This window comes from Lagenorhynchus albirostris, chromosome 7, assembly GCF_949774975.1.
Source record: "Lagenorhynchus albirostris chromosome 7, mLagAlb1.1, whole genome shotgun sequence".
NCBI lineage: Eukaryota > Metazoa > Chordata > Mammalia > Artiodactyla > Delphinidae > Lagenorhynchus > Lagenorhynchus albirostris.
In genome coordinates, this window is record NC_083101.1 from 47,656,971 (window position 1) to 47,682,103 (window position 25,133).

The 25,133-nt window shown below is 37.4% G+C and overlaps 1 protein-coding gene across 1 annotated transcript in view; it reads left to right on the forward strand.

Moving 5' to 3' along the window:
* The window catches only part of ABHD17B (abhydrolase domain containing 17B, depalmitoylase), a 36,864-nt gene extending 17,693 nt beyond the window's left edge, over positions 1-19,171 (forward strand). Inside the window, exons 2-4 of the mRNA XM_060153432.1 lie at positions 10,021-10,490; positions 14,438-14,617; positions 17,637-19,171. Of these exons, the coding sequence (XP_060009415.1) occupies positions 10,024-10,490; positions 14,438-14,617; positions 17,637-17,856 (867 nt within the window). The 5' untranslated portion in view covers positions 10,021-10,023 and the 3' untranslated portion in view covers positions 17,857-19,171. The remainder of the gene's footprint in view (positions 1-10,020; positions 10,491-14,437; positions 14,618-17,636) is intronic.
* The last annotated feature ends 5,962 nt before the right edge of the window (positions 19,172-25,133 follow it).

Sequence of the window (25,133 nt, forward strand, 5' to 3'; positions counted from 1 at the left end):
CCATAAACCAAAAAGTTGGGGTTTGTTTTGGGGTTTTTTGGGGGGTTTTTTTGGCTGTGTTGGGTCTTCGTTGCTGTGCGCAGGCTTTCTCTAGTTGCAGCGAGCAGCAACTACTCTTCGCTGTGGTGCGCGGGCTTCTCATTGCAGTGGCTTCTCTTGTTGCAGAGCACAGGCTCTAGGCGGGTGGGCTTCAGTAGATGTGTCTCATGGGCTCAGTAGTTGTGGCTCTTGGGCTCTAGAGCACAGGCTCAGTAGTTGTGGCGCACGGGCTTAGTTGCTCCGCGGCATGTGGGATTTTCCTGGACCAGAGCTTGAACCTGTGTCCCCTGCATTGACAGGCAGATTCTAACCACTGCGCGACCAGGGAAGCCCAACCAAAAAGTTTTAATGTTAAAATTGATTTTATACTCTAGAATACCAAAGTAGCGATCTGTGAGATAAACTAGAAGAAATTACCTAGGAAATAGAGCAGAAAGAGAAGGGAAAAGGAAAGAAAATTTGTAAGTATAATAGTCCTAGGATTCCTAAATAGTAATTCCTGATAGAAAGAGAAAGAGGTGGAGAGGGAATTAAAAAACAGAAGAAAAATTCTTTGAGCTAAAGAAAAGTCTTGAGGCTTTAGATCAAAATGACTTGTTAAATACACAACAGAAAGAATGAAAACACATTTAGATATAGTCTCATAAAATTTCAGAGCTCAGGATAAAGAAAAATCTCAGGTTTTTTTTTTTGTGGAAGAGAGATGGGAATTACTTTAAAAAACAAAAATCAGATTGGTATTAGGAGTCAACATTGGATGCTAGAAGATGTGGGCCAATGATTTAAACTGGGGTGGAAATTTCTTTAAAAACTTGTAATTCTAAAGCATGCCTAGTTTGCCATTTGTGAAATCTAAGTAAGAACTTTGTTTTTAAATAAATATTTTTGGCTGCGTTGGGTCTTGGTTGCTGTGCGCGGGCTTTCTCTAGTTGAGGTGAGCGGGGGCTACTCTTCGTGGAGGTGCGCGGGCTTCTCATTGTGGTGGCTTCTCTTGTTGTGGAGCACGGGCTCTAGGCGCACGGGCCTCAGTAGTTGTGGCTCACGGGCTCCAGAGTGTAGGCTCAGTAGTTGCACTGAGGCATGTGGGATCTTAACCACTGCGCCACTAGGGAAGTCCCAAAGTAAGAACTTTTTAAAATTGTACATTAAAATATGCTTTATTTCCCCTAGGCCCTTGTGAGGGAGGGAGGGCAAATGCTTGGAGATGTATTCTAGCAAAACCAAACAAAAAATAATCCCCCAGAAGAATTAAAACATGAAATTATGAAACAACAGAAGGATGATGAAAAGAAATCCTAGCTAGACAGACGCCTGGGCTTTGAACTGTCCCAGAACTTAATTGTTTCAGTTTAAAATAACTCACTGGGGACTAAGAACATCTTCAGAAACACAGATTCTGTTGCACAAATTCGAAGAATAAGAAGTTGGAATATATTATATGTGATAAAAGCTTATGAACTTTCTGAAAATTAAAAAAGCAGCAGCTCTAGGAAAATTAAAGGCTCTTCAGAAAGTCAAATATGAAACAAACTGAAATGTGCCTTATTTTTGAGCAGTTATCAGAGTTATAAACACCTTCACACTTGGAATTTAGTGACATAAAATATCCCACTACTTGGATGGCAGTGGATAACATTGTAAATACTTTTTGTTACCCAGTTTAAAAAAATCAACCTATAGATAAAACAAAAATTTTATAATTATAAAGCAAACTGCAAATGATATAAAACTTAATGTGAAGGTAATTGTATAGCCAATTATAATGGTATTTGATTACATAGGAAGCCAGTGGAAACTTCCTAAAGTTGATGGAACAAGAAATGGAGGGCTTGCCTGGTGGCGCAGTGGTTGAGAGTCCGCCTGCCAACGCAGAGGATGCGGGTTCGTGCTCCGGTCCGGGAGGATCCCACATGCCGCGGAGCGGCTGGGCCCATGAGCCATGGCCGCTGAGCCTGCGCGTCCGAGCCTGTGCTCCGCAACGGGAGAGGCCACAACAGTGAGAGGCCCGCGTACCGCAAAAAAGAATATTGAACTCCTTTGACACCTTAAAACCATGCATTAAAATGTATGGATAGTCTGATTGATTTGCATTCCTTTTTTTTTTTTTTTTACGGTGTATTTCAAATTTGTATTTCAAATTTCCAATTTGAAATACAAAAAATATAGTGCCTTTAAAAAAACTTTTCCTGAGTTATTAAGTTTCCATTCCTATGTAACACAACCCATGCGTTCTGTCTTCCAAGTTTTCCTAGCAAAATCAGCCAATCAAGTCCTTTGATCTCACAGACAGTGGAGTACTTCTGCTGCTGATTCTTATAATGATCTAAAAGAAATAAATACAACCTACCCCAAAGAGATAAGGGCTACATAAGCTGTATTTCTACATAAGACATATACAAATAAGAAAATGTGTTAAAGTGACATGTACTAAACACCTAGTTTCTAAGTAACATTTAGCAGAAATTTTGATCATTATGAGTATTTGGAATACTCTGTCTTGAGTGAAAAATAAGGCTGGTGCCAAACTTCTTTAATGGTGATTATTCAGCTTCTCTGTATACGTTGAACTCTGTAATACATATAGCTCTCTGAAAACAGTAACACATGTGGTTTCACTTGTTGCTGTACTTTGGTAAATGCTACTACAGATTACATGCTGGATATTAGGGTGGCAGTACCTAACTCCCTTGGTGCCCTCCAAGGATACTGAACTGAGCTTAATTTGATTTAGATACACCCCTAGGCTACTGAGCTGTATGTGATTGACCCCCTTTGTATAGTAGTATTATGGTGATTTCCTTTGGATTAGTCAGCTGGGATGTGTTGGGCTCATGGCCCCCTTGTACAGAACTAACCTAAAATCTGATTTTTTTTCCCTGCTTTTTCATAGTTGAGTATCTTCTGTGCCATCGCTTCGAACTTCATTCTGATCTTTGCTACCTCTTGCTCTTAATAATCAAACATCTACCTCGTTTATCCATTTCTGATGTTAGGCAGGCTTTGCTATAAATCTATTTTTATTTTTATTTTTTCTGGTTTCTTCTGTCAGTTTAAAAAACATCAAGCTTTAATTTTTATAACCAAAGATAAGCATCAAAAATGGGTTGTTTTTACAGTAGCAAACAGACCAGTCTTTACATTTTGTGCAGTCTTCCCTTTTTTAGTTATTTTTTGTCTTTGAATGCTCAGATATTTATTTATCTTAAAAAATTAATCTCTGGGAAGCGTTGCTGTTATTCTGAATCACTGGGACTTCTTGAAACCTGATTGCTAAATAGATAGACGTATAACTAACTGAAAGTAGTAATCGCAGATTCTCTAGGTAACAAATTCTGACATTCTACAAAACAGAATATGTAATATTACTTCCCCAGATTTCCATGCATGAAGCCAAATTCAAAGAAATTCATCTTGGATTTTAGAATGTAGTTCTTAACATGAAATCTAGTATATCAAAATTTAAGCAGTTTACTGACTACACTCTAAATTGGGTAAGACTTTAAATCAGCTCAGATACTATTTAGAGTGAAATTGTCAAAATACCACACAAAATGAAGAAAAGTTATAAGTATTGATACTTTTAAAATGTTTTCTCTAAAACCTTTTTTAAAAGACTATTGAGTACTACTACTGTTCATCATGACAAAATCTTGAACCCTAAAAGAATCAATCAATTGTCCTTCGTAGATGGTAGTAATATGAGTCAATCTGCATTACCAAGAAATTATTACAAAAGAGTTGAAAGGGAGATTTTTTTTCAGTAAATGTTATTACATCAGGAATTAACAGAAGTCGTTTCAGTTATTTCTTCTGTCAGAAGAGAGGAATGAGGGGCTTCCCTGGTGGTGCAGTGGTTGAGAATCCACCTGCCAATACAGGGGACACGGGTACGATCCCTGGTCCGGGAAGATCCCGCATGCTGCAGAGCAACTAAACCCGTGTGCCGCAACTACTGAGCCTGCGCTCTAGAGCCCGTGAGCCACAGCTACTGAGCCTGCATGCCGCAACTACTGAAGCCCATGCGCCTAGGGCCTGTGCTCCGCAACAAGAGAAGCCATCGCAATGAGAAGCATGTGCACCAAAACAAAGAGTAGCCCCCCACCACCACCGCTCACCGCAACTAGAGAAAGCCCACGCGCAGCAACGAAGACCCAACTCAGCCAAAAATAAATAAATTTTTTAAAAAAAAGAGAGAGAGGAGGGGCTTCCCTGGTGGCCCAGTGGTTGAGAGTCCGCCTGCCAATGCAGGGGACACAGGCTCGTGCCCCGGTCCGGGAGGTTCCCACATGCCGCGGAGCGGCTGGGCCCGTGAGCCATGGCCGCTGAGCCTGCGCGTCTGGAGCCTGTGCTCTGCAACGGGAGAGGCCACAACAGTGAGAGGCCAGCGTACCGCAAAAAAAAAAAAAAGGGAAGGAGATTATAGTATGTCATTTTATTTAAGGACATTATTTAACAGTAGTCTTCCTGTTTTGCTGAGAAAGGACTCAGGTGTTCATCTCTTTTCCTTTGTCATTGAGCAGGAAAAAATTACCAGGAGAAGCAAGTTCTTAAATTATTATTTCATGCAATTTTAGGAACTTCCTCCTGCTATATAAGTGAAGTAACTCTGAGTCCCCTGCCAAAAGGAAAACCTTAATTTTCACAATGGGCCATCTGTTTAACATTGAGCTGACCTTTCATTTTGTGAATTGATTTCCAAAGGGGCAAGATTTCCTTCTCCCTGGACGACTGTTCTGTTCTGTGCTTTATAACACACTGAATGATTTCAGTAACTAGCAATGCTTTTCCTGCCTGAACCCTCCCTCATTCAGGTTCATACATTTTTATTTGATTGCTTCTATTCTGACCCATAAAAGAAACCTAAGTAATTGTCACAAAATATGTTGGATTTCTTTCTTAACATGTGATTTGTAAACTTTTTTCCTTCTTTTGTGGGGGCTTCTGAGGTGCAGAGGGTTGAATTAATCTTAATAATTTACTAACTCATTCATCTAAAAAATAATTAGAAACCTCATTATGTGTTAGATACTCTGCATGGCACTAGAGGTCCAGAATGACCTCTTTTTCTGTTGCATTTTGTTCTCTATTTTGTTGATATCTACCATTAATTTCTTATTTCTTTGTGTTTACACTCCTTCTTGAGTTTTAACATGCTGATAAATACTCAAGGCTAGACATTTGTAATGAAAACTATAACTACTCTTCAGGTGTATCATAGTATCATTTTTATGCTGGTTATGTCTGACTTATTAAGAGTCATAATGGGAATTCCCTGGTGACCCAGTGATTAGGACTCCATGCTTCCACTGCAGGGCGCATGGGTGCATTCCCTGGTCAGGGAACTAAGATCTCCTGTGCTGCTTGGTGCAGCCAAAATAAATAAGAGTCATATTCATGCCTTTATTCTGTGTCTTAATCTTATCAGTATTAATATTCCCAACAATTCAAGTGACCGGTGCCCTGGCACATTTTTACTTCTTAAATATTTCCTAACTCTTATTCCAGTCCCCTCCACATTGGTATTCTCCAAAGTTTTGATTCTGGATTATTAGGGATGTACTTTGCTGCTTTTTCTTTTCCTCCATTGCTTACTTACCAAAAAAGACATTATATTAACTATTATTTATTTGTCATATCTCAGATATCTCAGACTTTTCTTGCATTTCTTTTCCTCCTTGCTGGAGTTTTTCAAAGAGGGTCTTGACTTAGTAAACCTTCTCAGTTTTTGTGTGCCTGCAGATATCCTTATTTTATCCTTATATTAAATGGGTATTTTTTTTATTTTTTGTTTTTTGCGGTACGCTGGCCTCTCACTGCTGTGGCCTCTCCCGCTGTGGAGCACAGGCTCCGGACGCGCAGGCTCAGCGGCCATGGCTCACTGGTCCAGCCGCTCCGCGGTATGTGGGATCTTCCTGGACCGGGGCACGAACCCGTGTCCCCTGCATCGGCAGGCGGAGGCTCAACCACTGCGCCACCAGGGAAGCCCTAAATTGGTATTTTATCTGTGTGAAATTCTAGCTTCAAAGCTTTTTCCTTACTTTAAACTTACCCCTTCAGTGTCTTCTGGTTTCTAGTGTTGCTATTCAAAAGTTAGATGTTCATCTGATTCTTGTTCCTTTGTAAGTAATCTATTCTTCCCTTTTGGAAACGTTCAGATTTTTGTTTCTGGCAGTTTTAATATTTACTGTAATTTGTCTAGCTGTGAAAGTTTTCTTAAATACCTATTTGGCATTCTGAGCTATTTCAATCTGAATTTTCTCTCTTTAATTCTGAAAAATTATTAGATTGTCTTTATTTTCTCCTCTCTTTTTTTGGAGGGGACTCCTATAGTGATATTGGTATTTCTACTGAAATCCTCCTTAAATTTTCTTCTATATTTTCCATCTCTTCATCCCCCTGAAAAATTCCATACCTGGGAATTCTTCAGCCTGATTTTCCAGCTCACTAATGTGTTCTTCAACTGTTATCAATATTTGTACCCAACCCATCAGTTTAATTCTTTATTTCAGATACTGATTTTTTTATACCAGGGATTCCAGTTGAACTTTTCTTTCTGACACTTTTTTCTGCTTCATCTTTAAGTTTTCTCTCTCTCTCACTCCCTCCTTCTCTCTTTCTCTCTCTCTCTCTCTCTCTCTCTCTCTCTCTCTTTTTTTTTTTTTTCTTTGGTGCGCGGGCCTCTCACTATCATGGCCTCTCCCGTTGCGGAGCACAGGCTCGGACGCGCAGGCTCAGCGGCCATGGCTCACGGGCCCAGCCGCTCCGCGGCATGTGGGATCTCCCCGGAACGGGGCACAAACCCGTGTCCCCGCATCGGCAGGCGGACTCTCAGCCACTGTGCCACCTGGGAAGCCCCTCTCTCTCTCTTTTTAAATAGGTTTATTATAACTTAGTTTAAATCCTTGTTTTGTCTTGTCCAAAAATTCAGCTACAAATTATTCAATTTGTTGTATGACCTTTGTGTACTCTCATAACTCTGTTTTCCATCTGTGATTACTCACTGCCTTGTCGCCTCAAGATTTTGTTGTCAAGAAATAACTAGTAAATAAAATGTTTATATTCAGGTGAGTTATATGAAACAAATTGGATTTAAATTATCTAAATTTAACAAGATTTCAGTGATTTATCAAGAATAAGATATTCTCTCTCAGTAATTTGCCCAGCTCTGCTCTGATCATACTAAAACATAGGTTTATTTGTTTTATTTATATTTTCTATTGTGAAAAATTTCACATTTATAGAAAAGGAGAGAATAACTTTTTTAAGCAAGTCTATGTTGCTGCCCTATATCAGACCTATCATTAGGAAAGTGATAATTTCCAAGTTTATGTTATTAAGTGGATACCAGTTGTCTGGGTTTGAGGCAGTGGAGGTGGGAATAATTTCTTCTGCCACCATTAAGAAGGTCAGATTGTCTTTCATTTGACTTGACCCTGGCATTGCAGCTTTTTCTCGTCTAATTTTTTCCTTTGGTGTTCATCTTCAGAATCGTCTCTGCAGCATTATATATGTTCGGTCAGCCAGTTTATTTCAAAATTACTTTATTATATAGTACATAAAAGTCTTCACGTTCAAGTGGTAATTTACAGGAACATAGTATAGCTATATACAGTTTACTTAATCAAGCTTTTAATATGCTCTTCAGGGTCAGCAGTTGATGGCGTGTAAGGTAATTGGGGGTAAGAAATGACCATAGGTAGATTATTAAATGGATAGCACTGATATATTGTACCTTCTACCTCATCTTCTTTTTCCAGGTTATCTCCTTCTTTGTTTTTAGGTTTTTTTGTTTGTTTGTTTTTGTTTTGGGGATCATCTCCTTCTTTGGAACTGACCCTTTGAACTCCCTTCTCTGCCATCTTCACCAGATCCTTTGTCCTCCTGACCAGGATAATAGATTTGTAGCCAAATTCTGTAGTAGACTTTGCTAATTTATCACACATTCTTTGCCTGCTAAGCCCGGGGCATGCTCTCAGAATCCTCCTCAGTACAACATGTCATGGAGCCAATTAGAGTTAGCACTAAGGATGACAGCTAGTTGTCATTTTTGTTCTATCTGACTCTTGTTCCAACCAGAGTAAGACATTAACTTATTCAGGCTATATTCATTTTGAAGGCCGAAAGGGAATAAAAATAGAATAACAAGTAAAGGTGCTTCCCATTAGCCCAGAGACATTTTTCTGCCCTTCCCTTACTCATCTTTTAAAGCCTTTCATGTCACTCCTACTCTTCTCTCTCTGCTGTTTCTGCTTCTTCTTTCTACCTAATTAGTTTACACTGGGAAATTAACACATTTGTATTAAGCAAAATAAACTAGATTTTGAATCAGTAATTAATGAAAAAGGCATTCATTTCTTTCCATATGTACTCAACACTTTAGTCACTCTTCTGAGGTGATAGTTTCTCATTTTTTGGTAGGATGAAGTTCTTTTTTTCCCTATCCTTTTATTTAGATTTTTTTGGAGAAAATTAGGTGCCACCAAACCTCTGGAAGGTGTTTGTTTTGAATGCCTTCTTCCTGGAACCTAAGCAATGGTCTACTGCTAAAGAGAGATAGGAATTTGAGAAAGGATAATTAGAAGGAAATGCTGGTAGGGCAAACAAGTAGTACTTTATTTTGTTTCTGAGTTAATATGAGCTGTGGATACTTTTAAAATATTGATGAAAAGGGCATAGGAGAAAGTGGACCATTTCTGAGTGTGTCAGCTCTAAGGCCATTACTATGTTAAGTGCCTTAACCATATCATTATATTTGTTCTTCACAACCACTGTGTTCATTGTAGGCACTGGCCTCATTTACGTATGAAAACAGTGAGGGTCAAAAAGGTAAATAATTTGCCCAAGGGCACACGGCTAGTAAGTGCTACCACAACTCTCTCTGACTTCAAACCTTATGCTCATTTCCATCTAACCATTTACGAAATTTTCCTTGAGCAAATCTTTTTTCCATAATAATAATGCCTTCTTAATTTGGGCAATAATTTCATACATACATATATTCATATATACATTTTAATGTTTTACAGGTTATTTAGGCCATTGGCACTATGGCTAACATAATAGGCTTCTGAGACAAATATGGCTAAAATAATAAGCTTCTGAGACAAATAGTGTTTTGAGCCCTTGAAGCAATGTATGTAGCCCAGTGATGTAGGACGATGACTGAGCCTGGTGTCAAATCCTGGCTCCCTCATTTCCTCAACTTGTGCAGGTTTCTTTTCTCAGACTACCATACAGAGTTGCTTAGAGGATTAAACATGCTGATATGCATAGAACCCTTAGCACAATGCCTGACAAATAGTAAGTGCTATTATTATATATTTACTATATTATGTTAAATCTCTAGCTTCTCACGAGATTCTGAGAATTTTCACTGAGTTACACAGAAATTAAAAGCTAACTAAAGATATTTCATACCTACTATGTTGTTATTTGTAGAGAAATAACAAATTTATACCTCTACTCTCTGGTAAGAGTATCATTTTTCATATTTTGGTTAAGTATTATAAAATATCAACTACTGGGCTTCCCTGGTGGCGCAGTGGTTGAGAGTCCGCCTGCCGATGCAGGGGAAACGGGTTTGTGCCCCGGTCCGGGAGGATCCCACATGCCGTGGAGCGGCTGGGCCCGTGAGCCATGGCCGCTGAGCCTGCGCGTCCGGAGCCTGTGCTCCGCAACGGGAGAGGCCACAACAGTGAGAGGCCCACGTACTGCAAAAAAAAAAAAAAATTCAACTACTATTTGCAACATGTCACATAGTATTTGAGTCCGTTTCCTGGTCAGGAATATTTGTCTCACCTCATGATTTCAAGTGTTTCTAGAAAGATGCCAAAAATCTATTTGGGAAAGCATACTTCATATAATAGTAGTAGACACTGTCCAGTAGTAGAATTTACTGGTGTCTGTGTTTTAACTTTTATTGTATGCAAATGCAGAATGGACATTCAGTGATTAAAACATGACTATTCTTTTCTTTTTCAGAAGATGAATAATCTGTCATTTAGTGAGCTATGTTGCCTCTTCTGCTGTCCACCTTGTCCAGGGAAAATTGCTTCAAAATTAGCATTTTTGCCACCTGATCCAACTTACACGCTGATGTGTGATGAAAGTGGAAGCCGCTGGACGTTACACCTATCAGAACGAGCAGACTGGCAATATTCTTCTAGAGAAAAAGATGCTATTGAGTGTTTCATGACTAGAACCAGTAAAGGCAACAGAATTGCCTGCATGTTTGTGCGTTGCTCACCCAATGCCAAATACACTTTACTCTTTTCACACGGAAATGCTGTTGATCTTGGTCAGATGAGCAGTTTTTACATAGGACTGGGATCACGGATTAATTGTAATATATTTTCATATGATTATTCTGGATATGGTGCAAGTTCTGGGAAACCGACAGAGAAGAACCTCTATGCAGACATAGAAGCTGCTTGGCTTGCTCTTAGGACAAGGTAAATGGTGATTGGGAATTGTTTTCCACATTTGTGATGGCTGATAAAATTGTCTTGTATAAGAATAGAATAAAATCTGTTTTTGTAACACATCTTGAAGTACTAAATAAAGATTATATTTACCAGTATAAACCTATGAAGAGTTACACTTTTAGATTGTAATTTTAAATTTTGTATAATAGCATAAAAGAGTTTGACAGCTTGTGTGTGTGTGTGTGATTTTCCTAAAAATGTAAGCCAGTGAAAAATGTTTGGTTTTAGAAACTTACTGGATTGTGGTATAAAAATGTTTATTCAAAGTTGCAACATTTCAAGGGAATGAGAGAAAACAGTGATTTAGCTAATCATTCTCTTGATCTGTCATTAACAGAGTAAGAGGCTAGATTGTTAAAATCCTAAGGCAGGGTTTGCATCATTTTATATAATTAATAATTAAAAATTAATAAATAGAAATAACATTAATCTTTGCTAGTCACAAAAATACTTATAAATTTTTCTTGAAAAAGATTGCAATTTTGTATACTTCAGTGTATTTTCTCATCAGTTAATGTACACTAAACAGAAAGATACCTCAATACAAATTATTCTTCATTGTACATTAATAAGCTGCCTGACTTCCAGAGGTGTTTGTTTGTTTGTTTGTTTGTTTGTTTTTTGCCTGCGTTGGGTCTTCGTTGCTGTGTGCGGGCTTTCTCTAGTTGCGGTGAGCAGGGGCTACTCTTCATTGCAGTGCGCGGGCTTCTCACTGCGGTGGCTTCTCTTGTTGCGGAGCACGGGCTCTAGGCACGCAAGCTTCAGTAGTTGTGGCACGCGGGCTCAGTAGTTGTGGCTCTCCAGCTCTAGAGAGCAGGCTCGGTAGTTGTGGCGCACGGGCTTAGTTGCTCCGCAGCATGTGGGATCTTCCCAGACCAAGGCGCAAACCCGTGTCCCCTGCATTGGCAGGTGGATTCTTAACCACTGCACCACCAGGGAAATCCCTCCAGAGGATTTTAGACTGAAGCTAGAGTACATAAAGAAAATCTACCATTCCTAATTTAATTTAAATATTAATGGTTTCAGTTAGTTGGGAAGAACTTTCTCAATTTCATTAGTAGATATAATCTTTTTTAGAAAAATCTTTAGAAACATTTACCCCTCCAAGATGTGTAGTAAAACTATAGTTCCATAGCAGAATTCTGTATAAAAGGGATTCTTAAGTCAATTGAAATGATATGAAAACAAATTTCTGACAAGTAAGAAAAAAAATAGATGGTAAGTAGTAATTATGGAGTTTAGGAGTGGGAGGGAGGCACGCACAGAGCGGTAAAAATTTATAAACTTAAAAGCTACCTTAAATGACCACAGTCAAAATATGCTTCGGTTATACTCCTGTCAGTCCCCTCAGGCCCGCAAACAAAACTGAGTTCCCCCTTTCAGATTCAACCAGTTGAATATAGTATATATAATACCTGTCAGGAAAATATGATAATTTTTTAATAACAGATTTATTGCAATATAATTCACATACTATAAATCAACTTCAGTGAATTAGTATAGCATCTAAAGGTGCCAAAAGCAGATAGCCTTCATTATTAGTGCTTCCAAGTAGCACAAAAGTATAAATTATTCAAGCAAAACATGTTAGTATCCAGTTAAGTGTTCTTTATATGTTTATGTAAAAGAATCCCCTCTTGTAAGTGGTCAGCTTTATTATTTTTTTTAAATCTTATCAGATATCAATTTACAGGAAACTTTCTTCAGTGATTTCTAGTCTGGGTTAATTAAGCTTTTTATACACTCGACCAGTATGAATGAAGACTAGGAGTAGAACAGATAGATTACTACCTAGTCCCACATACTAGTTTAGCATAGAATTTCAGACTTAAAATTTCTCTTATGTTGAACTCTAAATATGGTTGGAAGAGTTAGTAAGGTTAGGAAGTCTTGGGAAATTTTATTTAATTTTTCTGAGCCTCTGTTTCTTAGTCTATTTAATGAAGCGCTTGAGTTAAATGATCTCCAAGATTCTTTCCAGTTCTTGAATTCTGTCATCTAATAAAATGTGTGTAATTAGAATTCATGCCTTTCATTTAGTTTACTTGATTAAAGTAAAAAAGAGCTTAAGTAACCAGGAAGGGAAAAAATAATGAACTTAAATAATTATTATTTGAATAACTTCCCTTTAAGGATAATTGAATATCTATAGTAACCATGTTTCTGAACTTCTGATGGATCAACAGAAAATAAAGTATGAATATTCACTATGCAGCCTTTCCCCCACAGTATTTGAGCTCATTATCTGTGTGCTATAATAGAAAAGGCACTGGACCTGGAGTCAGGATACCTGGGTTCTAATTACAGGTCTGTCATTAACTTACTCTGACTTTGAACATCTACTCAGTAAGCAGCCAACCTAGATTAGATGGTCTCTGAAGTCCTTTCTAATGTGTACTATTCTGAAATTCTGTTACTGCTTTGAGTCCTCTGATAGTAAATTGGCAGATGCTTCAGCTACTCTGGAGCCTTGCCATTGCTAGCTTTAGCCTAAAACCCATCGTTGCCACCCACAGTTCTGCTGTTCAGCTAAACAGCATCCATGCAGCCCCAAGCGTTATGCTGATGCGATGCTGCAAATGTTCATTTTCCTAATTTCTTCATTCCTATGAAGCTAGGTCTGTTGCAAAGAAAAAACCTTTTCTTTTTTTAATTAAGATTCTGTGTAGGGAATTTATTTATTTATTTATTTATTTTGGCTGCGTTGGGTCTTCATTGCTGCGCGCGGGCCTTCTCTAGTTGCGGCGAGCAGGGGCTACTCTTAGTTGTGGTGCGTGGGCTTCTCATTGTGGTGGCTTCTCGTTGCAGAGCATGGGTTCTAGGCGCACGGGCTTCAGTAGTTGTGGCTCACAGGCTCTAGAGTGCAGGCTCAGTAGTTGGGGCACATGGGCTTAGTTGCTCTGCGGCATGTGGGATCTTCCCAGACCAGGGATCAAACCTATGTCCCCTGTGTTGGCAGGCGTATTCTTAAACAGTGCATCACAAGGGAAGTGCAAAAAAAGCTTTTCTGAGTTTAGTTACATTTAGAGTCAGTCTGTAGTAGATGGAACCCAATCTTTGGGACATGGTCCAAATTCTTCTGTAAGACTGATTTGAAGAAACTATGGAGAGGTAATTAGCTCCTATAGTACCTCACTTACACTTGCAGTAGTTTATAGTTAAGACAGTTATACTGTACACAAGTAACAATGCCTGGAACATAGTATATACCCAATATAATTGAGTTAGTGAGTTCATATATTTAAATCTGAATCATTTTTAAAGGAAGTATTCATAAATCACTGGCCCATGTGGCTTTTGGAATTCTCATTCATCTATTGATCTTTCCAATCATTAGTCCATTTCTATGGGTAAATAAATGCAAATCTCAAGAAAAATAAGTAATTTGCTCTTGGCTAAAACAATACATATATTTTATTCATCATTCCATACTGTAACTATATGTTGCATTTTCATCACTATGACCAACTTCAGAAAATAAAATGAACCACTTTTAATGCCTAGAGAAATAAAGAACCTTTTTTACATTGAATGGAAAATAAACACTAAATCTCCATTAAACATCAGTCCATTAAAATATTAGTGACATAGTATGTTCCAAATATAGTCAATAATATGCTACATTGAATTGCATAAATGATTTAATAAATTCATTCCTTAAGATTAAAATTTTAAGAGACCTCAGCCATTATTTTTCCAAAAGATAGACTTGAAACAGATGAAATAGTATAGATTTTATTGTGGCATTAAATATGTTAGTGATGACTAAGAAACTTAAGTTTTAAATATAAATTTATTGACATTGTCTCATTCTTTCATTCTTTTTTAAGAGTAAGTCCTTAGTAGTGATTGAACACTTCATACCAGTCTGACTCTCCAACTCTTTTTTTTTTTTAAACTTCTGGACTCTGTAGATATGGCATTCGCCCTGAAAATGTGATTATATATGGCCAAAGTATAGGGACAGTACCATCTGTGGATCTTGCTGCTCGGTATGAGAGTGCTGCTGTTATTCTTCATTCTCCTTTGACCTCAGGAATGCGAGTCGCTTTTCCTGATACCAAGAAGACCTACTGTTTTGATGCATTCCCAAAGTAAGTATTAATATTCAAATAGTTTAATTCGAAGAAACTTTTGAGGGAATTTTTTTCCATCACTTAAGGTATTCATGATACAGTTCACTCAGCCATGAGCTCCTATTTTACATATATTTTAGAAATTGTGGGAAAATTACTTTGTGAGGAAGGTGGTGGCAGGACATCTGTCAGAAGGCTGAAGTGTTTGAGCAATAGTAAGCCAAGTGAAAAGTGCTGAGAGCCTTATACCCCAGATGGTGGCACTAGTATTGGAGATAAGAGAGTGAATTTGAGAAAAAATTGATAGAACTGAATGTCAGACTGTATATAGGATGCTAAACAAAAGAATTTGAATATAATTCCCAGGTTTCTGACTTGAGCTGCTAATGGACGATAGTACCATCCAGTGAGGTGCATAATACTGGAGGAGAGGAACAAGTAGAGGGAAAATGAGACACATGTGCATAAAATATGAATGAACGGGGCTTCCCTGGTGGCGCAGTGGTTAAGAATCCGCCTGCCAATGCAGGGGACACGGGTTTGAGCCCTAGTCTGGGAAGATTCCACATGCCGTGCAGCAACTAAGCCTGTGTGCCACAACTACTGACCCTGTGCTCTAGAGCCTGCAAGCCACAAGTGCTGAGCCTGCGTGCCACAGCTACTGAAGCCCGTGCGCCTAGAGCCAGTGCTCCACAACAAGAAAAGCCACCGCAGTGAGAAGCCTGTACACAGCAACAAAGAGTAGTCCCCACTCGCGGCAACCAGAGAAAAGCCCACACTCAACAACGAAGACCCAACACAGCCAAAAATAAAATAAATAAAATTTTTTTAAATCTTCTGTAAAAATGAATGAATGATGTCTAATTAGTGATATCTGATTTACAAAAGAAGTGAATTGTGAAAATGTTGAGTCTTAAATGAGCCAGAAATGAATGAATGATGTCTAATTAGTGATATCTGATTTACAAAAGAAGTGAATTGTGAAAATGTTGAGTCTTAAATGAGCCAGAATAATTACTGCCCCCACAAAGTCTGCAAACATAAGTGTTAGACAAATTTAAAAGAAGGGCTACTTTTCCTCATGCTTCTCAACACAGGATGGTAGTTCCCACTAGCTCTTCTTCATTGTTACAAAAAAATTGACGGCCTATTTTTCTCAAAGAAAGGAAGGGAAGAAGTGACAGGGTAGCAAATTTCAGTCGTTATTTCCTTTCCCAAATTGGTAGCAATACAAAGATTCTTTGTGAATGATAGATAGGCCAAAGGCCAAGTCACCACGTGATTCTTTATAAGAACAGCAAGGGTCATTTCAAAAACAAATTTTTTCTTCTTTAGCCAGTAAGGGGTTACTTTCTTAGGGAAGCGTATGGGAGCATATGCTATTATCACCAGAGCAGGCTGTGGGAGGTTTTTGGTTTTTAAATTTATTGGGGGTTTGTTTTTGTTTTAGAAAATGGTAGATTGGAAGGTATGTGCATTATACTTTGTAGCTGAATGGTAGGAATGATAGGGAGACAATTGGGGTAAACTATTGCCAAGTTACATCTCTGTTTAGCTCCCTCTTTCATTTCAGCTGCACCAACAGAGTATGCAGCACTAACAGTAAACTGTTTGAAAAAGATCATACGTTTCCTTTTTTATTTAATTCCTCTACTATTGAAGAGTTGACAGCAAATAATATACCCAAGCATTTTTTCCTTACCAAATGCTGCCTTGAATTATTTCATTGATGATTTTCTTCTTTTTCAAGATTCTGTCCTCATTTTGTTGTTATGCCTTGCGCCTCTTTCTACCAGAAAATTTTTAAAACTGGTTCTTCGTAAGGTTTTTTCTTTGTATTGTTTGTCTCTTCCAAGTTGCCCTTTTTTACTGTTTATTTTGATCCTTGTCTTATATGTAAAGTGACATCTCCTCTGATGTCTGATAATTCTTATTTGTGTGCTCATATGGAAGAGTAAGGAACTAAAGAGCTGAGCTGAAGTGTGGGGAATTAAGACTTGTTGACTGTGAGTTTCACTATCCAGTGATCTGGGCAAGCCAGTTAGTTGGGGATCCCACCCTGATGTCAGTATTTATCTTTCCTCTTAAGGCAGATATATAGTCTCCAAAGAAGACTCTGACTACAACTATCTCTTAAAAGGTGGAGGCTTGGCTGCCAGCATTCTGGGAGCCCAGTAGGGAAAATGGGTTCATAGCAGACAACATGTATATGTTTACTTGCTATTTGGTACCTCTGCCTTAAACTGTGTCCGGCAATCCCCTAGTCCACAAACCCTCCAGTTTTAGGTAGAGGGCATTTACCCAGCTGCAAAAGGGAGGAAAGAAAAGAACTGGGGGGGGGTGGGGCGGGGGTGCAGGACACTATTTCTTAAACAGACTTTGAACAAATTCTGTAGATTTGAATCACCCGCCTTTATCTGCATGTCAGTTCCTAGCCTTCTGGGGGTATTCCATGATATAAATTGGATTGGTTCTTCACTTTACCCTTCTGTCCTCTTAAAAATTATGTTTTCTCCTATACTTTTAATCTGTTATCTCACATATTCATCTGCTTTCCAGCTCCAAAATGTTATGTTTTATTTTATTCTTCCTATTTTTGTAGTAAATACCCAAAACAAAAAAAATATTTTGCTTATCATTTTAGTAGGATATTGGGAGGGAGAAAAAAATATGAATGCAGAGAGGTATGAAGTTAGCACATAGCTGAAATGGTCCTTGGTTTCTTCCTCTCCTTGCAACCTAAGTTTCTGTGCTAAAATATCAACATTGTAGAAAGGCGAAGTAGGATGACTATAATGATTGAGTGATTCCCTCAAAACAGAAGTGCATGAAGTTAACGTTCTCAGATAATCTTAAGGTAGGGAGTAATGTAAAGATGACTTTTGAATCATATTTGAAATCCAAGAGTTATCTATCCCTTCTGAATTGATTCAAAGATGGTTCTGATATTTAAATTATCTAATATAGCACAAGAAAATTTTTTTTGTTTCCTTTTCATACTTAATTTGTTGACTTCTTTCCTCCTCTTTCCCTACAGCATTGACAAAATCTCTAAGATTACCTCTCCAGTATTAATAATTCATGGGACTGAAGATGAAGTCATTGACTTCTCACACGGCCTCGCATTGTTTGAGCGTTGCCAAAGACCTGTGGAGCCTCTGTGGGTTGAAGGGGCAGGTCACAATGATGTGGAACTTTATGGACAGTATCTTGAAAGATTGAAACAGTTTGTGTCACAGGAACTGGTAAATTTGTAAAATATTCTGAAAATTTGCATACTGGGTTTTCTTTCTTGCTGAACTGCACTCTTTGGTAAATAACATAAAACCTGAAGGTTTTGTTTGCAAATCATGTCAGTTGCCTTCATAAATGTACAGGTAATGATTTGTTAACAGACTTAATGAAGGTTTTAATTACCAAACTAGAAACTGGAAATAACAATATCATGCAGTCAGGCTATGTAATTTATATTTTTTCTGTGAATTTTTTTTTAAACATCAAGATGAGTACTGTATGAAATTTTAATTCTGTAAGATCAAACGCTATGAAAGTATTGCCAAATGCTTTTGCATATCAGAAACAAATTTATAAATATTTTTAAAACATCTCAATGTACTAAATCTTATCCTGGTATACAAATGTAATATTCTTTCAATAAAAAGCTGTATATCTTAAACAATTAAAGTACTCAGAATAAACCGTATGAAAACATGCAAGTTCACTAAAGATGACCTAAACCCTGTTGTACAGGGATAGAGATTTAAAGGTTATTTTATTGTAAAATACATTGAATTTTCTGTATTCCCTGGTTATCATACATTTTCTCCTTTAAAAAAAAAGATGTAAGTCTTAATTTTTATGCCATTTGTTAATTTACCCACTAGTTACCTTGTAAATGATAAAGTCACAATAGCACTGAATTTTAACGAGTTTTGATTTATAAGTTTGGTACTGTGAGGCAACTACTTAAAATTTTCATTTTAGTAATTTAAAAGGCATTTAGAGCTTCAAGAATAATTTTGTACGCAATGTTGTTTTAAATTTTGACTAATCTCGTAGAAATGCAATACTGTCACTGTTAGAAAACCTGAAAGTCCATTAGATGTTCTTTAAGACCACAAACAGACTGGCTATTTGATCCCTTTTCACTTTGACTATTTTTAAGAATAGGACCTGTTGTTTTGGATTACTATCTGAGAATTTCATGGATTTACTCCTGGATGCAGGAGATAAGAAAACATCATAACTTTTATATTAACGAATGTAGTGAAAAAAATAAAGCTCACACAAAAACTAAGTTGCCTTTCCTTGAATGAATCCTGCTTGAATAAAACAATGAAAGAAAAATAAAAATAAAATTAATGGTATGTAGTCTAATTTGTAAATGAATGAATATTGAAATAATACACACTGTGGATATATTTTAAGGCCTTATGTAGTTTTAATTGTTCTGCTTGTTCTGTGGTTATGTCTAAGACTATAGTGTATGACTCTCTTCAAAGTATATCAAGTATTGTGAATGCTTTGGTTCAGATGTGTCAAATTAACAGTAAAACAAAAATATGCCACTCAGCTGTGCTTGTTTTTCTTCTTCCATGCTCCTCACTCCCTACTTAGTACAAGGACTAAAAAAAATATATACCATTCATCTTTATAGTACATAGATCTATAGTTTCCTAAATTTTATTATTCCTTCTTTCTTTTAGAGACGTTTTTCCTTCTCAAGATTGTCTTAAAGCCTATACGTTTCCTTCTTTGTACAACATACACCCTAGAGTTTAACTGTTTTCTTTGATCACCTGGGAAAATCAAAATATTGATCACACTAATTCAGTATTCACTCATTCATTCAACAGATACTTATTGAATGTTTAAATCATTCAAAACCCTATGCCAGATAAAGATAGACATCAACCTTGTCCTCACAGCCTTCACAGTGTAACTGAGACAGACACCTTATTGCACAAGTATTATTACTGTTTGTATAAGGCTGAAGGAGCTTTGTAGGGTATTATAATAGGTAAAAGGTGCTCTTGAGGGAACATGGGAAGAAGGGCAAGGAGGAGTCCCACAAAGAAGTGGTATTTGAACTGAGCTTTGAAGGATGACTAGGAAAACACTGGGCCTGGGTTGTCTGAGGGGAACAGTATGTGGAAGCCTAGAGGAAGAATGGTGCGTTTGAAATTAAGAACACTGGTCAGAGGTCAAGGGGAAATGATGGCAGAGGGATGAGGGTGGTGGCTGACAAGCTAGTTAGCGGCACGATCACATATGGTATCATCATTCTAGAAATAGTAGAAAACCGTTGAAAAAAATATGAAACTACACTTGTCAAGAGCTTATAGATGAAAAATATCTGGGGGCTTCCCTGGTGGTGCAGGGGTTAAGAATCCACCTGCAGTGCAGGGGACACAGGTTCGATACCTGGTCCAGGAAGGTCCCACATGCCATGGAGCAACTAAGCCCATGAGCCACAACTACTGAAGTGTGTGTGCCTAGAGCCCGTTCTCTGCAACAACAGAAGCCACCCCAATGAGAATCCCGCCCAGCACAAGGAAGAGTAGACCCCGCTTGCTACAACTAGAGAAAACCTGCACGCAGCAATGAAGACCCAACACAGCCAAAAATAAATTAATCAATTTTTTTAAAAAAAACTATGGAGGAAAAACATAATTTAAGAAAAAAAGAAGAAAAATATCTAGAGATTTTAACTTGCTGGAAATAATATTTGAGCCAATTGTTTACAACCTGAAGTAAGATGATGGTGATGAAAAATTGATCATGGGGAAATAAATCTTATATACAAAGTGCTGGTCAAACCACATCTGCAATAATTTCAGGATGCAGTGACAGGATATTCACAAATTAGAGCAAATCCTGGGGTGTTTTACCAAGTTGGGAAGAATCCCATAAACTGAAACCCAAAGAATAACTGAAGGATTATTATCACTAAGGAATGATAGCTGTTTTCACATATTTGACAGGTATGTACAATTTACCCTTTTTGGCTCGGTGGAACTAGGTGAAAGTTGCAAAATGGCAGATTAGAGCTCAAAGAATTTATGGCTTTTTGTCCATCAAGGAAAGGGATCACCTCTGAAGGATAAATGAGTATGTTAACCGCTGGAGTAGAAGCTGAATGACATCTGACACGGTGCTACAGAAGAAATTTCAGATTTAAATGAGAAGTTGAGCTACATGGACTGTCTTTAAAGTGCCTTTAAGATTTTATATTCCATTTGGAGTTACACCTAATCAAAGGATTGCCTGCTCTGGCATCTAGGAGAAGGACAGTATGATGTAGAATTGGCAATCGGATCTGGGCACTCTTCTCAACTGACAGTAATTAGATCTGTGACCTTGGCAATTCACTTCTTTGGACCACAACTTCCTACTAGAAATGAAAAGATGGAACTGATTAATCCCTTACATTTTTAATGTAATGTGAAAATCTCAGCCCCACTCATATGTAATGACTCATATTAGTTTTTAACCTTCCTTGACTAGAGTAGCCCCAATAATATATTTCAATATGTGGCTTTTGTGCATACCATCATTGTGCAATTTGAATAGCAATGTTAATCCTGGGATAAGGGTCAGCAGTGTACATAACTCCTACAATATCTTACAATGAGCAGAATAAGAACTTAAATAAATTGATTTATCATCTTCACACTTTCCCCAGACTTCTAACTTAAATATCACCAGTTCTATATTCCAGCTAAGAATATATTCCACAGTAGTTTTTTTCTTGGTGATTTCTATAAATATATACGTTTTGCTCACTTTAAGAAAGCTTAATAAATGAAAATGAATTTTTAATTGTAAACAGATCAATTGTCATGTAAATAGGATGTTCTTGGTGCAAGCAGACATTCTATATGGCAAAAACTTAACTTCAAAAACAGCTATTATGGGAAGTCAGATAAACTCTTAAATCTTAAAAACTTTAGACAATAAAGCCTAATCCCTTCATTTTACAAGTGAGGAAGCCCAAACGAGAAGTTACTTTGCCAAGGTCTACAATCTAATTGTCAAGAGTTGTACTATCTCTCATTATCTTCTCTTAACCAAATTTATCTGGACTAATATATCAATGATCATTTTGAGCTATAATACAGCATAAACTTATTTGCTCTCCAACATTAATCATAAGTATTTTTTAAATGGCTCCTAGAGTTCTCCATATCAGCTAGTTATTCATTGAATAGCAAATTGATAGGTTGTATCTTTAACATTTCTCAAATTATTTCTATATTTAAAGTATTTAACAATAATCCATTTTACAAGGCTCAGTAACAGCTATTTGGTGTGTTAAAACCTAGTGAAGATGGTAACTATAGTCACATGAATAAACAATCAAATGTTTACTTCAGCAGCACATTTACTACAAATTATAGCATGCCAAGAATAAGCAGTTATGTTGAAAAAAAGCATCAAAGCGGTTGTTACTAGTTGGTGATGGATGGGCTTTAAGTGTGTTGTTTTGGTTTAAAACAGGCAGTATGTTTAAATACATGACAGCATGTTGCGTTCTAACAATAATGTATATCCCAAATGTCCAGTAACCAAAAAAGGAATTATGCATATGATAGCTGGAACTGAGTTATAATTTGCAGAACGGAGAGGTCTCTACTGCATCTATAAATGGTTAAGCCTCTGGCTGAATTGGTTGAGTAATGCTAAGGAAGGAAGCAAATACCTCTATCCTGGAAGTGACCCACTTGACAGAGTTTGGCCGGGGTAGGATGGGGGGAGAACAGGAAGTAAAGCATAGAGTCTTTATAAATATCAGTGAGCTAAAGTCTGTTAAACTGGTTATCACATTAGAAGCCAGATGGACCTTAAATTATTTTTCTCCCTCTATTTCCTCCTGTAGGCCACGTACTGAACTTGCATGATACAACTATAACACTCCTAGAAAAACAATTTAATAGTATGCTTTAAGAAATGACATACTTATATTAGAAAAATTGGGAGAAAAGCTGTTTTAAAATAATTTGTGATATTTTGTACGTGCTGATAAAAATGCAAATTTCAACTATTGTACTACTTGATTAATTCAGAGTTGAACTTTCTTTTTCCAAAATTACTGCTTAATGCAGTATATTAGTTGAGGTAATAAAGGTAGCAGGTAGCTTTATGAATATAGGGCTATCTGAATCAAACATTTTAAATGTAATGCTCTTTTTCAGATTACCTGCAGAGTATGGTGGATTCATAGTCTATAAATCAAAACTTTCAACTTCTAATAGCATTTTACATTATAAATATTAGATGGAAAAAAACATCTTATTCAGATGAAACTTGTATTTATATTTAAACACTTAATTTCAAATTGTGTAAGTTCAGTTTTAAAGCTTTGGTAAAGTAAGAGGCTATATTACTTCACCGAAGTTTTACATTTTGCTATATTTTCCTAGCTGGTTTGAATCTGAAAATCTTGAGCCTTCTAAGTCCACCAATAGAAAATAGAATGGGCAGATGGGAGCGAGACATGAGAAAATAGCTTATATATCTCTGAATATATGTGATGCTATCAAAAATGATAATTAAACTTGCTGAAGTATCCAGTGTAATATCAACTGAAAAAATAAAAATATAAATGGTTATACCTCCATAAAATAAAATGTAAATTCCTCTGGAATAAAACCAGAAGAGAATAAATACACAGAAAAATTATTGTGTTGAGGTAATAGGATTGTGGGTGAGTTTTTTCCTTTCCTTAGAAAGGTAACTTTTTATGTTGCTATGTTTTTGTTTGTTTGTTTGTTTGTTTGCGGTACGCGGGGCTCACGGGCCCAGCCGTTCCGCGGCATGTGGGATCTTCCTGGACCGGGGCACGAACCCGTGTCCCCTGCATCGGCAGGTGGACTCTGAACCACTGCGCCACCAGGGATAGTTTGATAATTTTTAGAAAGAAGTTTGGCTTTAAAAATGCCAAGATAACAGGAGAAGTAGCTCCTCCCAACCAAGAGGCAGCAAACAAGTTCCCAGATGCCATTAAGAAAATCATTGAGGAGAAAGAATACCAATATCATTGAGGAGAAAGAAAAAATGCCACAAAGGACATTTATTAGTAAGGAAGAAAAATGAGCACCAGGATTTAAGACAAGAAGGGATAGGTTACTGTTTTGTGCAAATGCAGTTGGGTTTATGTTCCAGACTGCCCTTGTCTATAAAGCTGCTAACCCCCAAGCCTTGAAGGGAAAATATAGATACCAGCTGCCAGTCCTTTGATTGCACTACAAGAAAGCCTGAACAATGAGAACTGTTTTTCTGGACTGGTTTTATTGATGCTTCGTCCCTGAATTCAGGAAGTACCTTGCCAGTAAGGAACTGCCTTTTAAAATTCTTTTGATATTGGACAATGCCCCTGGCCATCCAGAACCCAATGATTTCAACGCTTGAAGGTGTCAAAGTGGTCTACTTGCCCCCAAACACAACGTCTTATTCAGCCCTTAGATCAGAGAGTCGTAAGGACTTTTAATGCTCATTACACATGGTACTCTACGGAAAAGGATTGTCAACACTATGGAAGAGAACCCTGATAGCGCATCATGAAAGTCTGGAAAGATTACACCATTAAAGATGCCATCATTATGGAAAAAGCTGTGAAAGTCATCAAGCCCAAAACAATAAGTTCCTGCTGGAGAAAACTGTTCAGATGTTGTGCATGACTTCACAGAATTTACGACAGAACCAGTCAAGGAAATCATGAAAGACACTGTGAATATGGCAAAAAAGTGGGGGTGAAGAATTTCAAGATATGGATATTAGAAAAATTCAAGAGCTAATAGACACTACACCCGGGGAATTAACAGAAGACAATTTGATGGGGCAGGCAGAGTGCTTCCGAACCAGTACCAGACAATGAGGAAGAAGATGTAGAGGAAGCAGTGCCAGAAAACAAACTGACACTAGACAACTGGCAGAAGGGTTCTGATTATTCATGACTGCTTTTGACTTCTTTTATGACATGGACCTTCTATGATATGGGCACTGAAACTAAAGCAAATGGTGGAGGAAGGATTGGTACCATATGGAAACATTTTTAAAGAAATGAAAAAGCAAAAATCAGAAAGAAATTACAGTGTATTTGCAGAAAGTTACACCAAGTGCGCCTCCCTTTCCTGCCTCCCCTCACACCTCCTCCACCTCTTTTGCCTCTGTCACTCCTGAAAAATCAAGACCAACCTCTCCTCTTCCTCCTCAGCCTACCCAAAATGAAGAAGATGCAGATGAAGACCTTTATGATGATTCACTTCCTCTTAGTGAATCGTAAATAATCATTACGCCATATAGTTAAAAAACTTATCTGTTGTGTATGAGTGTCTTCATGTGAAAGTCTAATAACTGTACGACAAGAACTGTATGAGACGTTTTTGTGTCATCATTATCATTGCCTGAGTATCCATCATATAGAACATCGTGTGCAAGACTTGTATTGAAGTGTATAGCCTATCCTTACATAGGCATAAGGTGAGTAATATTTAATATAAAATTAATAATGTGTTAGTTTTCTTACTGTTTT